Here is an 18093-nt window from a genome sequence, read left to right as displayed (position 1 = left end):
TATGAAAGCTCATTGTCTCTTCATTTAAGATAAGGATTAGTTTCTGGAATAACTGCATGTCCAAAACTGTTCCATCATCATACTACATAATTATGTCCCACTGGTGGTGGGAATGTAAAATGATGAAGCCTCTATGGAAAATGGTTCCTAAAGAAATTAAAAATGGAATTACCACTTCCACTTCTGAGTATATACCCAAAAGGATTGAAATCAGGGTCTTAAAGAGGTACTGGTACACACATGTTCATAGCATCATTCACAGTAAAGATATGGAAGGAACCCAAGTGACAATCAACAGTTGAAGGGATAAACAAAATTTGCTAGATACATACATTGGAATATTATCCAGCCTCAAATTAGGAATGAAATTCCTTAATATGTTATAAGATGGATGAACCTTGAGGAGATTAAGCTAAGTGAAATAAGTCAGTCACACACACACAAAAAACAAAAACAAATACTGTATGATTCTACCTATATGAGGTACTTAGAGTGGTCAGATTCATAGAGGGAGAAAAACAGTGGTGGTTTCCAGGAGTTGAGGGGAGTGGGGAATGGGGAGTTATTATTTAACAGGTGTAGTTTCAGAAATGCAAGATGGAAAGAGGCATATGGGTAGATGATGGTGATGACTGTACCATAATGTGATTGTTCTTAATGGAACTGTATGCTTAAAAAGAAGTTATCAAGTCCTGAAAAGACATGGGACATATTATTAAGTGAAAGATATCAGACTGAAAAGGCTTCATGCTAGGTGATTCCAACCATGTGACATTCTGGAAAAGGTGAACTATGGACACACTAAAAGATTAATGGTGCCAGGGGTGTGGGGAGAGGTAGGGATGAATTGGAGGAGCACAGAGGATTTTAGGGCATCAAAACTATTCTTTATGATACCGTAATGGTGGATACATATTATTACAGATTTGTCAAGACCCATAGATCATACAATTCTGAGAGTGAAGTCCAATGTAATCTGTGGACTTTGGGATACTGAATTGTAACACGACCTCATCAGTGGTAACGCATGCAACACTCTGCTGGGATATGGATTGTAGGGGGGCCTCTGCGTGTATGGAGATGGGGGTTATTTGGGGACTCCCTGTACTTCCAGCTTAATTTGGCTGTGAATCTAAAACCGCTTGAAAAAATACAGTCTATTTAAAACCAACCAACAAAAATACTTTGTATGGCAAAATGCTATGTGCATATGAAGGGCAATTACTGCTTAAAGAGGCTGCTTAATTACTAATTAATTACTAATTAATTACTGCTTAAAGGTGCTGTACTTTGGGGGCACAGCTCGGCATTTCCAGGGAGATGCTTAGAAACAGAACATCTTTTGGAGCTGTTTTTTTCTTCTCTGAATGAAGTTAGTATGCTAGAGGCCAAGGGCAACACCTTTATGACGGGGGCAGCCAGCTTTCCCGTGTTCCTTCCCTCGGCCCTCACACGCAGGTATACGACTGGAAGCTTCATGAACTAATTCCTGAGAGATGAGTTAACTGCAGAACTGGCCTTCAGCCACTTCCTCTCTCCGGGCTTCAGTTTCCCTACTTGAAGGGAAGGACATTTTAGATGTTTTCTAAAATGCTTTCCAGCTCTGGGCTTCTAGGAGTCTTCTTTTAATTTTTCCAGGGGCCCCTGCTTTCTCTGGCTTCGAGGCCTCTGGACATGTGGTTCCTTCCACTAGGATCACCGTCCCCACTTGCCTGGCTAATGGCTTGCTGTTCCGCCTTTCTGGTTTCACCATCGGTATCACTTTGGGGGAAGTCCTCCTGACCTCTCTACACAGGACTAAGTGCCCTTCTCCATGCCAGGAGATCCCCCACTCATCCTCTGTTTCTGTGCTTAATATACTAAATGATAACTTTCTGTTTACTTGTCTCCTCCCCACTCTAGACCGCCCCCTGCTGAGTGTAGATTGTTGTATTTATATCACACACACACACACACACACACACACACACTACAGGGAGTCTCAGGCCCAGATTTTCTTGGGGATGGGCCAGCTCTGTCTCTGCTTGGGGAGCTTCCAGACCCAAATCCTCTGGGAAGGACTATGCCTCCAGAAACACTCAACCACCAGCTAGAAGCTGTGAGTGGAAGAAACATCTTTCATTCGTAAAGGAACACTTTACATTATTAAAAGAATCATTACTATTAGAACTTACTTGCAACAGAGCCTTTCTAAAGGACCACAGGGTCCCTTTAAGTGTGACCTTTTTATGTATTTGTTTTTAAAAATTTATCAGAGGGAAGATTTAAGATCTGCAGTCTCCCAGCCCAAGGATCTCTCAAAGGTTAAGGCGAAGGATCAGAAATGATAATAATTAGAACAGACCTTTGAGCACTTGGTTTGGAATTTTCCATTGCATGGACAGGAAGGCAGACACCTTCTGTCCTGGCACCTTCCTGCCGTCCTGGGTTGGCTTCGTCCACCCTGCACCTTTGTTCAGCTCCGCCCAGTACCGCCTGGCTGTGTCCTCTCTGCCCACCGGCCTCAGAGCCAGCTCTGGGTGTGCCGAGATGGGGCTGCCCGGGCCAGGGCTGTGGCTGAAGAGGTTCTGGGTCCTCTTGCAGGTGGTGGTGCACGTGGCCGTGGGCAAAGTGTGCCTGATACTGTTTCCGGAGAGAGTCAAGCAACACATCTTGGCCATGAACCAGAAGAACCCCCACTTTTCTTATGACAACTGGGCCCCGACCTTCTACAGCATGCAGTATTTCTGGTTTGTCCTGAAGGTCCGATGGCAGCGACTAGAGGACAGAACGGAGCCCGGGAGCCTGGCACCCAACTGTCCCGTAGTCCAGCTCTCAGGACAGAGATGCAACATCTGGGACTTCATGCACGGTGAGGAGATGATTGCGAACTTGAGATGTGCTTGGAATGGGGGGTGCTGAGGTGGGTGGGGAGGTGGGTTGGAAAGTCCTGAATTCTCCTACTCTAGCTGCTCCTCTTTTTGGTTTCTTGTCCTCTTCTCACTTCCCGAAACTGGGACTTCTAGATTCTGTTCTTCTGAGCAGCATCGCCACCTTCCCAGGCCCTTAACCCACAAACCAGCCGCACTGGCCTTCAGTGCCTTCCACACGCTCTTCAGCTCTGCCTGGTGGGCTCCCGCTCACCCTTCACACTGCCGCTCGGTGACACTACCTGCAATGAGCCAACCCTGGCTCCCCCAGACTAGCTCAGCCACTCTTCCAGGCTTAATGTCCTCCACTCTTCTCTATCACATTTGACCGGGTAGGTAGTTACACATGGAGGTGTTTGGTTAATGTCTCCCACCCTCACTGGCCTGCACATTCTGGGCACGTGGAGCCCGTGGATGAAGCCCGGGACCAGGCTTGTGCTCAAGGTCCTCCCTGGGCCAACTCCTGCTCCCCTTCCCAGTCTCACCTGCAGGTTCCCCCTCAGTTCTAACCTCCGGATGAACCCTTGAGCCTGGCACGTACCTCGTGCTCTCCCTTTTCTGCCTTGCTGATGTTGTTGGCTCTTCCCCTCTGTCACCAACAGTCCAAAACCCCACACCAGCCGGGCCTGCTCTCCTGTCCCCCTTCCGTGAGGCCGTCTCGGATCCCTACAGCTAGGCACACGCTCTCTCTCCCGGGCTCATGGCTCTGCATCTGCCCCTCTCCACAGACTCTGAGTCTTTCCACCCTGCCTCTGGCTGCCAAGCACAAGTGTTTTCTTCCCACCTGATGGGGAGCCTCATGACAGAACTGTGTCTGATTCATCTCTGAGTTCCCAGGACCTAGACCCAGCAGACTGAGTAGAGAAGGTTTCTGAGGCAAGTTATAATAGGCAACCAAATCTAGTGATTTTTCAAACATGTTCTTTGGAAGCCAAAGCCCACAGATACACGTTACCACATTGAGTTTCCTGACTGAAATAGTTTGGGAAACCCTGCACACCCTACCCTCCTCCTGGAAATTCACAGAACACACACATACTTAAAAAGCTCTGAGAAGCCCTGAAGCTTAAAAACAAACAAAACTTGAAAAAACTGAGAAAACACTGTCTGATTTTCCTAACGTACAACCCCTGACTCTCCACCTGAGGAAATGCCCAGGTTCCAAAGAACAACCTTTGGGAAACGTTAGCCTAATCCAATCCTCTCACTTTAGAAGGGAGATGGAGAACACTGAGAGGCAGACATAACACAGCCAGTGAGTGACCAAGTCAAACCCAGAATCTGGACTTCCTCATCTCGTGCTTTCCAGTGCACCTCGGCAAACATTCATGAGCCCAGCCCCCAACTAGATGCCAGGGGCTAAGAGTTAGGTAAGAGCTTCATCCTTCCCTCGATGAGTCTATGGTTTCATAGACTCGTCTATCTTCATAGACAGTTGTCATAAACAGATCCTCACAGTTCTGTGAGACGGAGGAGGCTGTTAAGGTATAAACTTTGCCTGCCGGGATTGGAGGTTTCCTGGAGGAAGTGGTTTTGGAACAAGGCCTTGAAAAACGAGAAAGATTTTTGTATCTTGGGAAGGGAAAAGCGTTTCCAGCAGAAGGAAGGACACGAGTTTTTTGCTCCTGACTCGACAACTGCAGTACACGAATGAACTCCTTCTATTCCATATCCCCTAAGTGACCCCTGATAATAAGAGCAATGAGAATAACGACGAACTTTTATGGAGTATCTCCTGTGGGCCAAGCATTGTGCTAGAACCAGGTCAGTTTGCCAAATATCCAGCTAGTGACCAGTTCTGTGAAAGCCAACTTGCCTCATGGCACTTTCCAGAATGTACTTGCTTCTTTTAACTGTTCACTTTTGTGAACCAGTTTATGTTTTAAAGACTGTTCTATTGGTCTCTGCTCCCTGTTATTGCACCTGAGACTGAAGAATGGAAAGAGAGGGAGACCAAGAGACAAAAGAAAACTCTACCCGTAAAACAGAGCTGGCTTTTGGCATATGGACCCAGAAATAATGGTACTGAATGGTCCTGAAATAGTAGATGCTGGTGGTACAGACCTCAGCATGACTGGTCTCTGCCCTGGAAAATCTCATAGCCCGGAGGGGGAGATGGTGTAGTGAGAGAGGGAGCCGGAGGGTTCTGGAAGAAGTGGGATGAGATAGGGAGGCAGGCAGAGGAAGGCTTCTTGGAGAAGAGGATGGTGAGCTGATTATCTGGGGACAGTGAAGCCTTGGGATGGGTGGGGAAAAAGGGCAGTGGGGAGCAGAACAGGGCAGAGGAGAGGAGCTACAGAGGGCCAAGCTGTGGAGGACCATGGGTCAGTTTTGGCAGAAGTGGGGCTGTGGGGGGCATGAAGCTGGTGAAGAATGAGGCTGGACACGGCATCAGGGACCAGCATTTAAAGGATCTTATGTGTCTTATTGAAGAGGGTAGACTTCAACCTGAGAGTATTGGTGAATTCTAGAAGGATTTTCAAGCAGGGTGTTAACAATGATCAGGTATGCCTAATAGAAAGCAATCCAGTAACTGCTTTGGAAACCCACCAGCCACTAAAACGCTCTGATGTATGCTTTGGGTATAAATCTGAACTCATTTTACAGCCATAGAGCAGAAGGTCTAGAAGACTCTACAGGTAATCTAAAGCAGTTCTTTCATTTTTCACATGCAAAGGCCCAGAGAGGTAAATTACTTGCTCAGAGTCAGTCGTATGGCAAGTGTTTGTAGAGCCTGAACTAGATCCTCTAGCTTCTGGCTCTCCAGTAGTGGACTTGTTGTTGGATAAGATGACAGAGGTCCAGAGGAATTCCCAGCCCCCTCCTAACCTCTGGGTGTTCACGCACTTGTACATACATGAGGTACACACACTCCCAGAGCAAAACACAGTTTAACTGGTGAGTGGTGGTAGAAGGCAAGTCTGGATCATTTATTTTCTAGGTACTTGGGAGTTAATAGGAAACTGGATTTATTTCAACCCCTGTTTATTATCTCCTAAAATCTCCCCAAGTGTACTTAGGAGGGGTCATCTAGTAACGAAAAATGGGCTTTCTCCGTTAAGAGAGCCTGACCCGGAGGTCATGATGGTGAGTTCAAGTTCAGCTGCTACGGGGCTGTTTCCCCATTTCTACAGACAAGATGGACTTGACAGTGCTAGCCCGACGTCTGAAATGGTGTCCTCTGCCCCGTGGCCTGTGCACACAGGCAGACTGCCAGTCCTCTGTCCCGTCACCCCCTTGCACCCATCCTTCCTCTCTGCTATCATGAAAGCGGGGAACTAAGCTTAAACTTTGCCCTCCATACTGATCACTGCACCCAACCACACTATAAATAATTAAACACATGGCTCTGTCTCGTCCAGTTTCCTAATCAGTGATGTTGAATTTTTTTTTCCAATTAAAAACAAAATTCCAGATAGCTAATATTTAGCACTGGTCCTGACGTTAAGTCTTGGGGTTCTTATCAAAAGCATGACTGTCTGGGGTCATTGGAGGCCAATGGCTGGCCACTTAGCCTTGACTTCCCTCTGAGACTACCCTGATGAGGCCTGGGCAGTCCTGTCACATGGGAGAGGACTTGTGTAATCATCCAACAGGGACTGGGCCCACTCAGTGCCCCCTAGGGCCTCTTAAGAGAATATCTATGAGCCAAGGACATGGAGAGCTTTGTATCTCCTTGGCCAACTTTCTCCTCATGTACTGAAAAATGAAGACTGTATAATCAATAGCTTCTTTCTTTACTTGGCCACCAGGAAACTCAATCAAATATTAGTTCAGTTATAATGAATACATGCGACTTAAGACCACTTTGTTTTCCATCTTTCCCTTTTGTTCTGTGCTTCCCAAAGGGCATGATTTTTTTTTTTATTAAAAAAATATTTTAGGGGCGCCTGGGTGGCTCAGTGGGTTAAAGCCTCTGCCTTCAGCTCAGGTCATGATCCCAGGGTCCTGGGATCAAGCCCCACATGGGGCTCTCCGCTCAGCGGGGAGCCTGCTTCCCTTCCTCTCTCTCTGCCTGCCTCTCTCCTTACTTGTGATCTCTATCTGTCAAATAAATAAATTAAAAAAAAATCTTAAAAAAAATATTTTACTATATGTATAGGCTTCTTCAAACCCATTGCACAATGAGGTGAGGGTCTAACTAACGAAATACACTGTCAGCAAGTTAAGATGCCCTCGGTTCCCCTCTATCAGCAAGTCCTGTCAGTTTCATCTTTCACCTTCTCCACGGCCCTCACACTAACCCGGGCTCCCATTATCTCTCATGTGCATTTCTCCGGCACCCCCTGACTGGATCCTCCCCACTTCCATTCCCATCCTCAGGCCTTTCCCCATAGAGCAATCTTCAGGTATAAATCTGACCATGTTTCTTTATATCTCTCTACCATAAGAGTCAGGGGTCTGGCCTGCAAGTCACAGAAACGCACTCTGGTTTTCCTAGTCTCTCTCTCTCTCTCTCACACACACACACACACACACACACAAGAACATATTAAGAACGTGTTACAAGACCCCCAGAATCAACCACACCTGGAGCGCTGGGCCTGGACTTTTAGCATCAAAAGTCAGGCCTAGATGCTGCTGTCACTCTGGTTGCCTTGGGAACCGACACGCCTACCCCCAGGACTCCTCCAATCCAGACAGGAGCACTGCCACTGGGCCACGGACCGTTCTGTTGTCTCAATGACTTCAGGACCAAAGATCTCTGTGGGATGGTCCAATCAACCCAGCTGGGCCTCTTGGCTGCCCGGGACAGAGAACAGACCTGGCCCCTCTGTCCTCCATAGAGGCGTACGCTCCTATTAATACCATACAAAATAGGGAATTCCACCTAGGAAGGACAGTTAGGAACAAGGCAGCCAAAAATGCAATAAATATCTACCATCCTTGCTTTATATCTCCACTATGTCCCACTGTACCCAGAATAAAATCCAGATTTCTCACCAAGGCATAGGAGAGCCTGCCCTCCACCATCCCCACCCCCGCTCATACCTGCCTCTCCAGTCTTGCCTCTTGTGATCCGCCCTCCCCCACCTCCCACCCACTCCGAGGGCCTGGCTCTGGTCATAGTGGCCTTGCAGGTCCTTGAACTCACCAAGCTCTGTCCTGCCTCAGGGTCTTTGTACAGGAGAGAGTCCTTTTGCCTGGAATGCCCTCCTCCTCCCTTTGCCCATGGCTGGCTCTTTCCTGTCCTTCATTTCTCAGGTTAAATGGCATGTCCTCAGAGGCCTTTTCTGACCCACCTGTCTAAAGTAGGTCACTCCTTTATGGACTCTTTCGAAACACTTATCACAAGTTGGAATTACCACATTTATGTGTTTACTTGTTTTTTTGCCACTGAATAAACCTCAAATTGCATGCAGGCAGGGGCACCTGGGTGGCTCAGTAGGTTAAGTGTCCACCTTTGGCTTAGGTCATGATCCCGGGGTCCTGGGATCGAGCCCCGTGTCAGGTTCCCTGCTCAGAGAACGTAGTTCTCCATCTCCCTCTGCCTACCTGTGCTCTCTCTGTCAAATACATAAATAAATCTTAAAAAAAGAAAAGAAAAGAAAAGAAATTGCATGCAGGCAGAGCCAGGCTGGCCTTGTTCTCTGCTGAACCGCTCCCCAGCGTGTGGGAGGAGAGCTCTGCCCTCCAGGGGCAGCTGTGTGCCTGGGCGACACAGCTTTCTTACGGGCCATGTCACAGTGCACGACCTGCTGTGCTCTACCTGCTGTGCTCTAACAGATGTGAGGTGAGGCCTCCACCGTGTCCGCTCTGGCCACAGGGACCCCCGGGTGCTGGCAGCTCCCAAGGGCTACTCCCCCTCGAAGGTGGGGCAGTTGCAGAAGGCTCCCGCCCAGGGCCGGTTTCATGGGTGTGGGACCAGTGAATCACACAGGGGAAGGCTCTGTGCTTGGGGTTTAATGCTCTCCATTAGCCATCTTGAAATCCTTAATCATTTTATCTTGGAATTTACATTTTTTAAGGGAAGCCTCATGGGACAATGGAACCTGTCAAGGGACTTGGAGCCTTGGTCATGCGGGATCCGGCCTCCCACAGCCTTCTTGCTCCCTGGGACATGTCCTCCGTGGCCCCCTCTTCCACCCTCAGAGACAGGGCTGGTCCCGCCTCCTTCCCACTCCTCCCCAGGGACTGCCACCACCTTCTGACCCCAGAGAGGACCTGGACACAGGCACAGGAGAGGCTGGGGTGGTTGGGTGTGTGCCTCTGGCAGCCTCTCGTGGCAGGGCATGGAAATGGCCATCCCCATCCTGGGCTAATGGTGCCACGGGGCAGTGTGTCAGGTGACTGGGGAAAAGTGGTGGGAGAAGCCTCTTGCCCCATCCCCTCCCCGAGCAAGGAGCCTAAGCCTTCCTGAATGGCGGCTGTGATACCCTGTGGGAGGCACGTGGGGAGGGTAAATGTCTAGTTCAGTTTCTCATGATACGCTGGCTGGGGCATCGTGCATTGGCCTGTTGGCTGGAGGGAGAAGAAAGCTGGTAGCCGGTCACCATAGTCACACAGGCACATATGCACTAAGTTTTAGGGTTCTTGGCTGACTATGAAGGGCTGGCTGCATTTGCCCTGTGACTATCCCTATGTCCGTGAGAGTCTGACATTAAATGGTACCTAGAAAATACCATGCCAGTGTAAGAGAGAGGCCACAGAAGCAAATCTTTTTATTTTCATATATTTAACGGCAATTCCACACCCCCCCCACACACACACACACTTTTGAACAAGGGGCCCAGCATTTTCAGTTTGCACTGAGCCAGCAAATTATGTAGCCAGTCTTGGGCCTACCCCTCATTCCCCTTTGTGGCATCCCCTTCGCTGCCTGTCCCACTTCCTAGCTCAGGGACAAGATAGCTGATAACAACAGCCTACATTTATTCAGTACCTACTATGAGCCAAGCACCACTTTAAGGCCTTATCTGTACTCCCTTATCCGTACTACCTATAATCCTTATAACAACCCTATAAGGTAAGTATTATTATTATGTCCATTTGTGAATGAGGAAACAGGGGCTTTGAGTGAGAAGAACTCTGAATTGAGCGTCTAGAAGCCAGAGTACTAATTTTAACTCCACACTTGACCTGCTGTGTGACCTGAAGCAAGTCTGTAAACAAGGAGAAAAATGGCCTACCTTGTGGTATTCTAATTTCATCACCTGAGAAGACAGATCTGTGCCTACCTTACAAAGTGCCTGGGAGGGACCCTCACTATTTGAATTACCACCTAGTAGCTGCAGGTGGTCCACTGAGACCCCCTGATAAAATCCCCTCCTCGTGGAGAGGCGTAAACTGGCTCCAGCCTCTGCTAAGTCAGGCTCTGTAGGTGTCGGTCCCCTCACTGTGGCCTGGCTCCATCTTTGAGGGAAAAGGAAAGTACCGGAAGCGAGAGCATCCTGAGCGAAGACAGTGCTGATGAATCAAGGCTGTGTGTAGAGGACTGGTCGTTGATGATTCCATTCCTGTTTCAGGCAACAGGCCGTTGGTGCTGAATTTTGGAAGTTGTACCTGACCTTCGTTTCTTTTCAAACTTGACCAGTTCAAGAGACTTATTGAAGACTTTTCCTCCATGGCAGACTTCCTCATCATCTACATCGAGGAAGCGCACGCATCAGGTACTGAGAGACTCCTTGCCCCTGCCTCTTCCTACCTTCTCTTTCCTGCCCCACTTCCCCAGGCCCAGGCTCAAGGTGGAGGAGGGGGGAGGAAGAGGAATGAGGGCAAGAGCCACTCTGCATGGAGTACCTGCTTCTTTCAGTCCCTGCTGCCTTTACCCACCACTTGGTAACTTCACAGTCTGTGCTTTCCACCAGCACACGGAGCAGAAAACCTGGAGGCGGCGCCGGGGTGGCTCGGTCAGTTGGCTTCCGCTCGGGTCATGATCTTGGGGTCCTGGGATTGAGCCCAGCGTCCGACTTCCTGCTCAGTGAGAAGTCTGCTTCCCCCTTTCTTTCTGCCTCTCTCCCCCTACTCCTTCTCTCTCTCTCTCTCTCTCAAATAAATAAAATTTTTAAAAAACCAAAAAACCTGGAGGGATGGGTCCAGTGGAAATCAAGGAGGAGGAGCTAGTAGGAGGAATTTAGACCTGAAACGTCACAAGGGAAATGCCCACTCCGTAGCTATGTGTGCGACCCCTCCTAAGACTCTCCAGACTCAAAAGGACACTGTGGTTCCTCTCGATTGATGGTTCCCAAGCATTAGTGAGCATCAGAAGCACCTGGGAGGCTCGTTAAAACAGACTGCTGGACCGCCCCCCCCCCCCAATCCCAGAGTTCATCTGAGAACTCTGGGATGGGGCCTGAGAATTCACATTTCTGACAAGCTCCAGGTGATGCTGACGCTGCTGGTCTGGGGGCCATGCTTGGAGACCCCCTGCCCCAAGCTAGCTTTCATCCGGGGCAGGCATTCTTTCTTCACCCCTGACAGGTGGTCACACATTTTCATTACTTCACGGGACATCTTATTCCTTTGCTGGAGAGCTCCATTCGGGAGAGCTCTCCCTGAAACTCCTACAGCTTGTGGGCTAAGCCCGTTGAACTTTACCAGATGGTCCACTGATCCCACAAGGCCTAGGGCCTGGGGCCCAAATCAGGTTCCCACATGCCCCGTGTTTGTCCAGGTAAATTATGGGGAGGCATGAGGCATGGTGGGAAGAACGTGAACTTCAGAGTTTCAGACCTGATTATGGGTCCTAGCTCGACCACGTGACCTTGGGGAATTCATCTTCCATGCCCACTTTTGCGACAGTGACATGGGATGACAAGACCAACCTCACAGGGTCACTCACTTGACAATATTTAAGGAGCACTTGTGCTGGGCCTGGGGATATTGAGACAAAAGATACACACAGTTCATGCCTCTCAGGAACTCACAGTTAAGGAAGCAAGTCACTGCTCCTCTCCTGCCCTCCATGTCCTCAGCTGCAGGATAAGGGGGAGAATCCCAGCTTGGCCTCCCCAGGAGGTCCTTGTGAAGCTCCAAGGAGCTAACGGTTGCACAAGACTGACTGCCTAAACATGACACAAAGGTAAGCTGGTGGTGTTGTCATCTACGAAGTTCCAATGTCTTGGGGCAGGTGATAGTTACTTTACACTGTGGCCGGGCACTTGTATCTTGATGTGAATTTGTCCCGAGAGCTGGCTTCTCTCAGAGGAAGTTTCCTGAGCGGAGCACGTTGAAGCACTGAGGAGGTGGGGCCATTTCTGCTGATAGACTTTCCCAACTTCCGTTACCCTGGGAAGCAGCTATGACTGTAAACACAGATCACGTAGCTTCCAAAGGATCCCATGACCACTTTAGCTGGGTCCAGGCTCCCCAGAAATGGGGCAAATAGAAGGGAAAGGCCAGTAGCACTTTATGGTTATTTTTTTCAGCCCATTAACATGAGTACCACTTCCTGTAAGAAGGCAGAAGGGCACCTTGGCAACGAGGCCATTTGAAAATCCCCTTCCAATTAACATTAATAAGCAGCCTTAAATGGGTTTGATTTGGGGCATCTCCAGAGCAAAGTAGCAGAATACCTGTGGCATAGAATAAAAACTGGGTTCTTTCCTACCTGTCTGTTATTTGGGGGAGTCAGGCAAGATAAACCCGTATTTTTTAAGCAGATTCTGTGAGCCAGGCTGAGTACTAGGAATTCTAGACAAGTTACCTCACAGCCATCTGCAACGCTGGTCCTATTAATCCCATAACAGATGGGGAAACAGAGTTTACAGAGGCTTCAAGAGCTTGCCCCATAACACACAGCTGCGTGTGTCAGGGAAGGCTTCCTGGAGGAGAGGGGGTTAGAGTTGTGGTTCTCAACGGAGGGTGAATTTTGTCCCCCAGGGGACATCTGGCAACGCCTCGAGATGTTTTTGGTTGTCAAAAACAAATTGAAGGGAGGGCGGGGTGCTTAGTGAGTAGAGGCCAAAGACGCTGCTCAATGTCCTGTTACACACGGGATGGCGGCCCTGCCACAAATGTCAACAGTAGCAGCGTTGAGGAGCCCCGTGTTAGAGCTGAGGCTTGAAAGGACAGGTAGGATCTCAAATATGGAAAAGATGGGAAGGAGACAGGGAAGAGGGGGTCAGCCTCATTTGAGGAAGTCACTTCAGCAAGATGCGGAAGGAGCAGCGGCCGTGACGAGAAGAGCAAGTGGGGAGAGATGGTCGGCATCGTGACCTGTTTGCTAAGGAGCTGGTCCTGTCATTGGTTTTCTTTTTTTTTTTTTTTTTTTTTTTAAAGAAAGATTTTATTTATTTGATGGAGAGAGAGAGATCACAAGTAGGCAGAGAGGCAGGCAGAGACAGGGGGGGAAACAGGCTCCCCGCCGAGCAGAGAGCCCGATATGGGGCTCGATCCCAGGACCCTGAGATCACGACCCGAGCCGAAGGCAGAGGCCCAACCCACTGAGCCACCCAGGCGCCCCCTGTCATTGGTTTTCAAGCAGAGAAAAAAATCTGATTAAAGTTTGTGTTTGTAATGTTGTCAGAGATTTTTGGATGATGAGTTAGAGGGTAGCCAGATCAGGAGGTGGGAATACTCCTTAGGGGTTGAAAGGAAGGGTGGTTGTCAGGCTAACAGTTGTCCTTGGCTGTGAGCTCACCCTGAGGGGCAGGTGTCATGAGGCTGTCTGTAGAGCTAATGGCAGCCATAGTGGCCGAAGTCATAGGAGAGAGAAGCTCCTGTTCTCACACTGTAGGTGGAGGCAGCCCCGTGAGGAAGAGGGTGGAAGCGAGAGGCAGCTCGGGGGTGGTGGGTCAAGGAATCCCAGGTGTTTCACCCACTGGCTGAACAGAGGCCGGAGGTGTGCCGGGCAGACAGGCTGGGTCACTGGGGTGCTTGGGATTTCTCCTGCGGATGACAGGGAGCAGGAGAGTGACATGGTCAGATTGGCCCTTTGGAAAGAACATTCTGGTGGAGAATAATTAGAAGAGGGAGATTGTCTAGACTAGTAGTTTGTAGACTTCCGGTGTGTTGTTAGAATCATCTGGAAGGCTGTTAAGACAGATTGGTGGGCCCCATTTCTTGTCAGTCTAGGGTCGAGCCTAAGAATTACCAACAAACCCCAGGTGATGCCAGCGCTGCTGGTCTGGGCAGAGAATCACTGCTCTAGACCACTGCCTCACAGAGTATGGTCCGGGGACCAAGCAGCCTTGGCCTCTGGGCACCAGCTAGATCCTCAGTGATACCCTGGACAGAATGAATCAGAATCTGCCTTTAACCGTTCAAATACACATTCCAGTTCAAGAAGCATGGGACTAGTCGACTCTCCCATGCTGAAGAGCTGAGAGTCAGGAGTCCTGGGCTTCCGTGTCGGATCAGTCAGTAACTCCCTATGTGAGCTCGAGCCTTCACTCATAGTAGGAAACTGGGCCCAATCGAGCTAAGGGCTCCTCTATCTGGGACCCTCAGTTAAAGGTGGTGGGGATGGGGGTTTTTAATGGGCAGGAAATAGCGCCCTGCCAGTGAGGTTCACTGTCCATCTCTTCTTTTGCAGATGGCTGGGCTTTTAAGAACAACGTGAACATCAGGACTCACCGGAATCTCCAGGACCGCCTGAAGGCCGCCCGCTTGCTGCTAGACAGGAGCCCCCAGTGCCCTGTGGTGGTGGACACAATGGAGAACCAGAGCAGCCAGCGCTACGCGGCGCTGCCTGAGCGGCTCTATGTGCTCTGGGAGGGCAGGATCCTCTACAAGGTGACCAGGGGTATGGGGCCCAGGATGGGGATGGGCAGAAAGGGCTTTGTAGCAGGCAGACCTGCATTCATGTCGCTTCCTGGCCGTGTACCAGCCATGTGGCCAGCGCCAAGCCCTCTCCTCTCGTGGAGTTTCAGTTTTCTCTTCTGCAAAAGGGAGGTACCCCCACCTCACAGAAGGTGAATTAATGCACAGGAAAGTCCCTAGCATTTTGGCTGGAGCTGCAGCCTCTTGTTGCCTTCGAACCCAGAAGACTGGCCCAGCCCTAGCTCAGTTTGGAGCTGAACGAGAGAAGGTTGTTTCCATTTCATAAACAATGCCCAGAGAAGGACACTGACTTGCCCAAGGTCACACCGCACTAGGCTCTGATTCCAATTCTAAGTCCTTTGGATGGGGTGGGTCAGGGGTGGGAGGGTCTGAAGCCGCTCATCTCTGAGGCCTGAACCTGGAGAGGGTTGTAGGAGTGGGAGCAGAGCAAACCCTACAGGCAGCAGCTGGAGATGCTGAAGCAGGGATTCGAGGCAGGAGCCAAGTCCTGGCTTGCTTTCTGGTGATTGTGCCCCCTTAGGGCCTCTAGCCTGGCCAGGGTTGGGGACAGAAGCACAACCTCTGGCCACTTGGGCACCGTTGGCCTCCCCTAAGAGGGCAGGAACTGTTTCATAGGTGCAGAAAGGATTTCAAACCTTGGAGAGCCTCTGAAGCCCAGCCACGCAGCTGCTGCTCGCCCACGGGTCAAGCTGACCGTACTGTGGCAGGGAAATGGGCAACAACTTGCAGACGAATTCCTGATGTGCCAAGGGTCACAGCACAAGGATTCAGGTCCTTCTTCCTTTCTCCTCCCCAGAGACATGGCTCTAAGGTGGCATGGTGGAGGCCAGCAGGGCTGGGCCCCGAGCCAGTACTGGCAACACAGGAATGAATTGCGAATGGCCCTTACTTTGAGTGCTCTGGTGTCCCCAGTACTAGGAGACTCCAGAGCAGGGATCGGCAAACCTTTTCTGCAAAGGGCCTGATTGTAAATATTTTTGACTTTGTGGGCCAAATCATCTCTGGTCACAACAAGTCAATCCTGCTGCTGTGGCACAAAATCGGTGTAGACGAGACATCAATGAGTGTGAGGCACCAGGACAGACTTGGCTCTCAGATTGGAAATTTCCTGACCCCTGAGGAAGGGTAGGCTCTTTAGAGGTGGTGACAACTGCGTGGGCCTCCAGGCTAGGAAGCCAGCCGCGTGAGCAGGGTGAGTGAAAAGCATGGAAAATACAGGGAAGAAGGTGGGCGAAGGCACGGAGGCAGATTACGGCAGGGTGAGAATGGAGAATGGTCACCATGTCCCCAGTGGTGACAGGAGTCTCCTTCTGGACCAAGGAGTTCAGCCTGCCTCTTAGGACAAAGGAGAGCCACTGACGAGTTCTGAGCAGGAGAGAGGCACGATTGGATCTTATTTTATTTTATTTCATTTTAATTTTTAAAAGATTTATTTATTTAGTAGAGAGAGTGAGTGGGGGGAGGGGCAGAGGGAGAGATGCCCAAGCAGACTCCCTGCTGAGCATGGAGCTCGATGCGGGACTCGATCCCAGGATCCCGAGATCATGACCTGGGCCAAAATCAAGAGTCAGAAGCTCAACTGACTGAGCACCCCAGGTGCCCCTGGATCTGTATTTTAGAAAGATCACTGGCGGGGCGCCTGGGTGGCTCAGTGGGTTAAAGCCTCTGCCTTCGGCTCAGGTCATGATCCCAGGGTCCTGGGATCGAGCCCCGCATCGGGCTCTCTGCTCAGCAGGGAGCCTGCTTCCTCCTCTCTCTCTGCCTGCCTCTCTGCCTACTTGTGATTTCTGTCTGTCAAATAAATAAAAAATAAATAAATAAAATCTTTAAGAAAGATCACTGGCTCCTGGGTGAGGCGTGGACTGGAGTAAGCAGGGATTGAGGACTGGGAAAAGTCAGGAGGTAGGATGGCTGTCCAAGTAGGAGACGAAGAGGGCTGGACTAGGGCATTGGGACTGGAGAGGCAGAGGTGGGTCTGATTTAGGATGGGTGTTGCTTGCTGGGAGGCGTAGAGAAGATAAGGCCTGTCTGAAGGTCTAATTATGGAAGATAATTATTTGTACAGACCCCTTTCTCCTCTTGGAACTATTCACTTCACCCCCTCTGGTCTTCCTTGTACTTCTCGGTCCAGTCTGCCCATTAAATATTGGCACCACTCCACACCCTCTCCCTGGGTGACCTCATCCACCTGAGGGTTGTCTCTCCCTCTGAGGACACCATCCTGACAAGTCCCACATAGCCATCACCAGCCCTGTCCTCTCAACCCAGCTCCAGACCCAGTGATTCCTGCAGGCTGGAAATCTGGGAACACTGATTCATTTCTCTTGCAGGGGAAATCGGGCCCTTGGAACTACCATCCAGAGGAAGTTCGTGCTGTTCTGGAAAAGCTCCACATCAAGTCTGGAAAGATCCCCCAGTGCTAGGTGATCAACAGGAGGGATCCTCCAGTTCTGGGGTCTCCTCCCAGCCTAGGTGGCTTTCACCTCTGGACTCATGTCCCCTGCTGGTCAGACTGGTCTCATCTAACCAAACAATTGTAATCCGACAACAAAGCAGCAAGTAAGCAGAATGTTAAAATACCATACGACTCTACGCTGTCCCCACGGAGACCACATTCATCGCGTGACATCCCCACGTGAAAGAGGTCCCACTCCGCGGGCAGCCTGCCGAGGCGTGGCATCTCTCTCCAGCCACTCTGACACCAAGCGGTCAGATACGGCGGTCCTTATGTGAGGCAGACTCATTTTCCCCAGTTTGCCATTTATGGACTTGATCATCTCAGACACTAAATTGGCTTTTAGAACCAAGCACGGGGAGAGCATGCCGGTTGTTTAGAGAGAGAGAGAGAGAGAGAGATGAAGAATTGAAAGCTGTTGTTCTTTTATGCAGAAGCTCGCACTGGAAATGGTTCCTCTGATGTCTTTGCAAGTCTCCTAACGGTCATTTGTGTTCGATTACATCAGACTAATGGATCGCCATTGCTATTCATCTGTTTTAACTCTGCTTCTTTTCATATTTGTCTATGACGGCCACAGCCTAAAGTACACACAGCTGTGACTTGATTTGAAAGAAAATGTTTTAAGAAGCAGCAAGCTAATACAGAGTGATTAAACTATCTCAGGCCGTTTGAGTGGCTTTGGTGTGATTCTTACATTTTCTTTTCCAGTTTGTGTCAGCCTGTTTTATCTTCCATTATAGCCCAGTGTAATCTGATCAGCAAAAATACCATATGCTTGGGAGCGCCTCATTTGGTGGGAAGAACATTCCTTCTCCATGGGTTACATATTAAATGTCCCTTTGTCTTGTGAACTCCTGCTAAAGAATGTTTCACATTGGACTCAAACTACCTTCACAACATGACATAAAAGAAGGGACTTGGGAGACATTTTTCTACCAAGAAAACATATTCTTCTTGGCTTGGCCATTGTTGCTACAATGTGAACACTATTAATGCTGCTGT

At 49.8% G+C, this 18093-nt stretch overlaps 1 protein-coding gene across 1 annotated transcript; it reads left to right on the top strand.

Annotated features, from left to right (window-relative positions):
* Positions 1-2472: 2472 nt before the first annotated feature.
* DIO1 (iodothyronine deiodinase 1) lies at positions 2473-17760 on the top strand. Its single transcript, XM_080800168.1, has 4 exons — positions 2473-2851; positions 10376-10519; positions 14386-14585; positions 16964-17760. Exons 1-4 carry the CDS (start codon positions 2530-2532, stop codon positions 17054-17056), a joined length of 759 nt encoding a protein of 252 aa, XP_080656294.1. The 5' UTR covers positions 2473-2529; the 3' UTR covers positions 17057-17760.
* Positions 17761-18093: the final 333 nt, after the last annotated feature.

This window comes from Martes martes (genome assembly GCF_963455335.1).
Source record: "Martes martes genome assembly, chromosome: 4".
NCBI classification, from domain to species: Eukaryota; Metazoa; Chordata; class Mammalia; order Carnivora; family Mustelidae; genus Martes; species Martes martes.
Note: the sequence above shows the minus strand (reverse complement) of the source record. Positions and strands in the feature narration are given on the sequence as shown.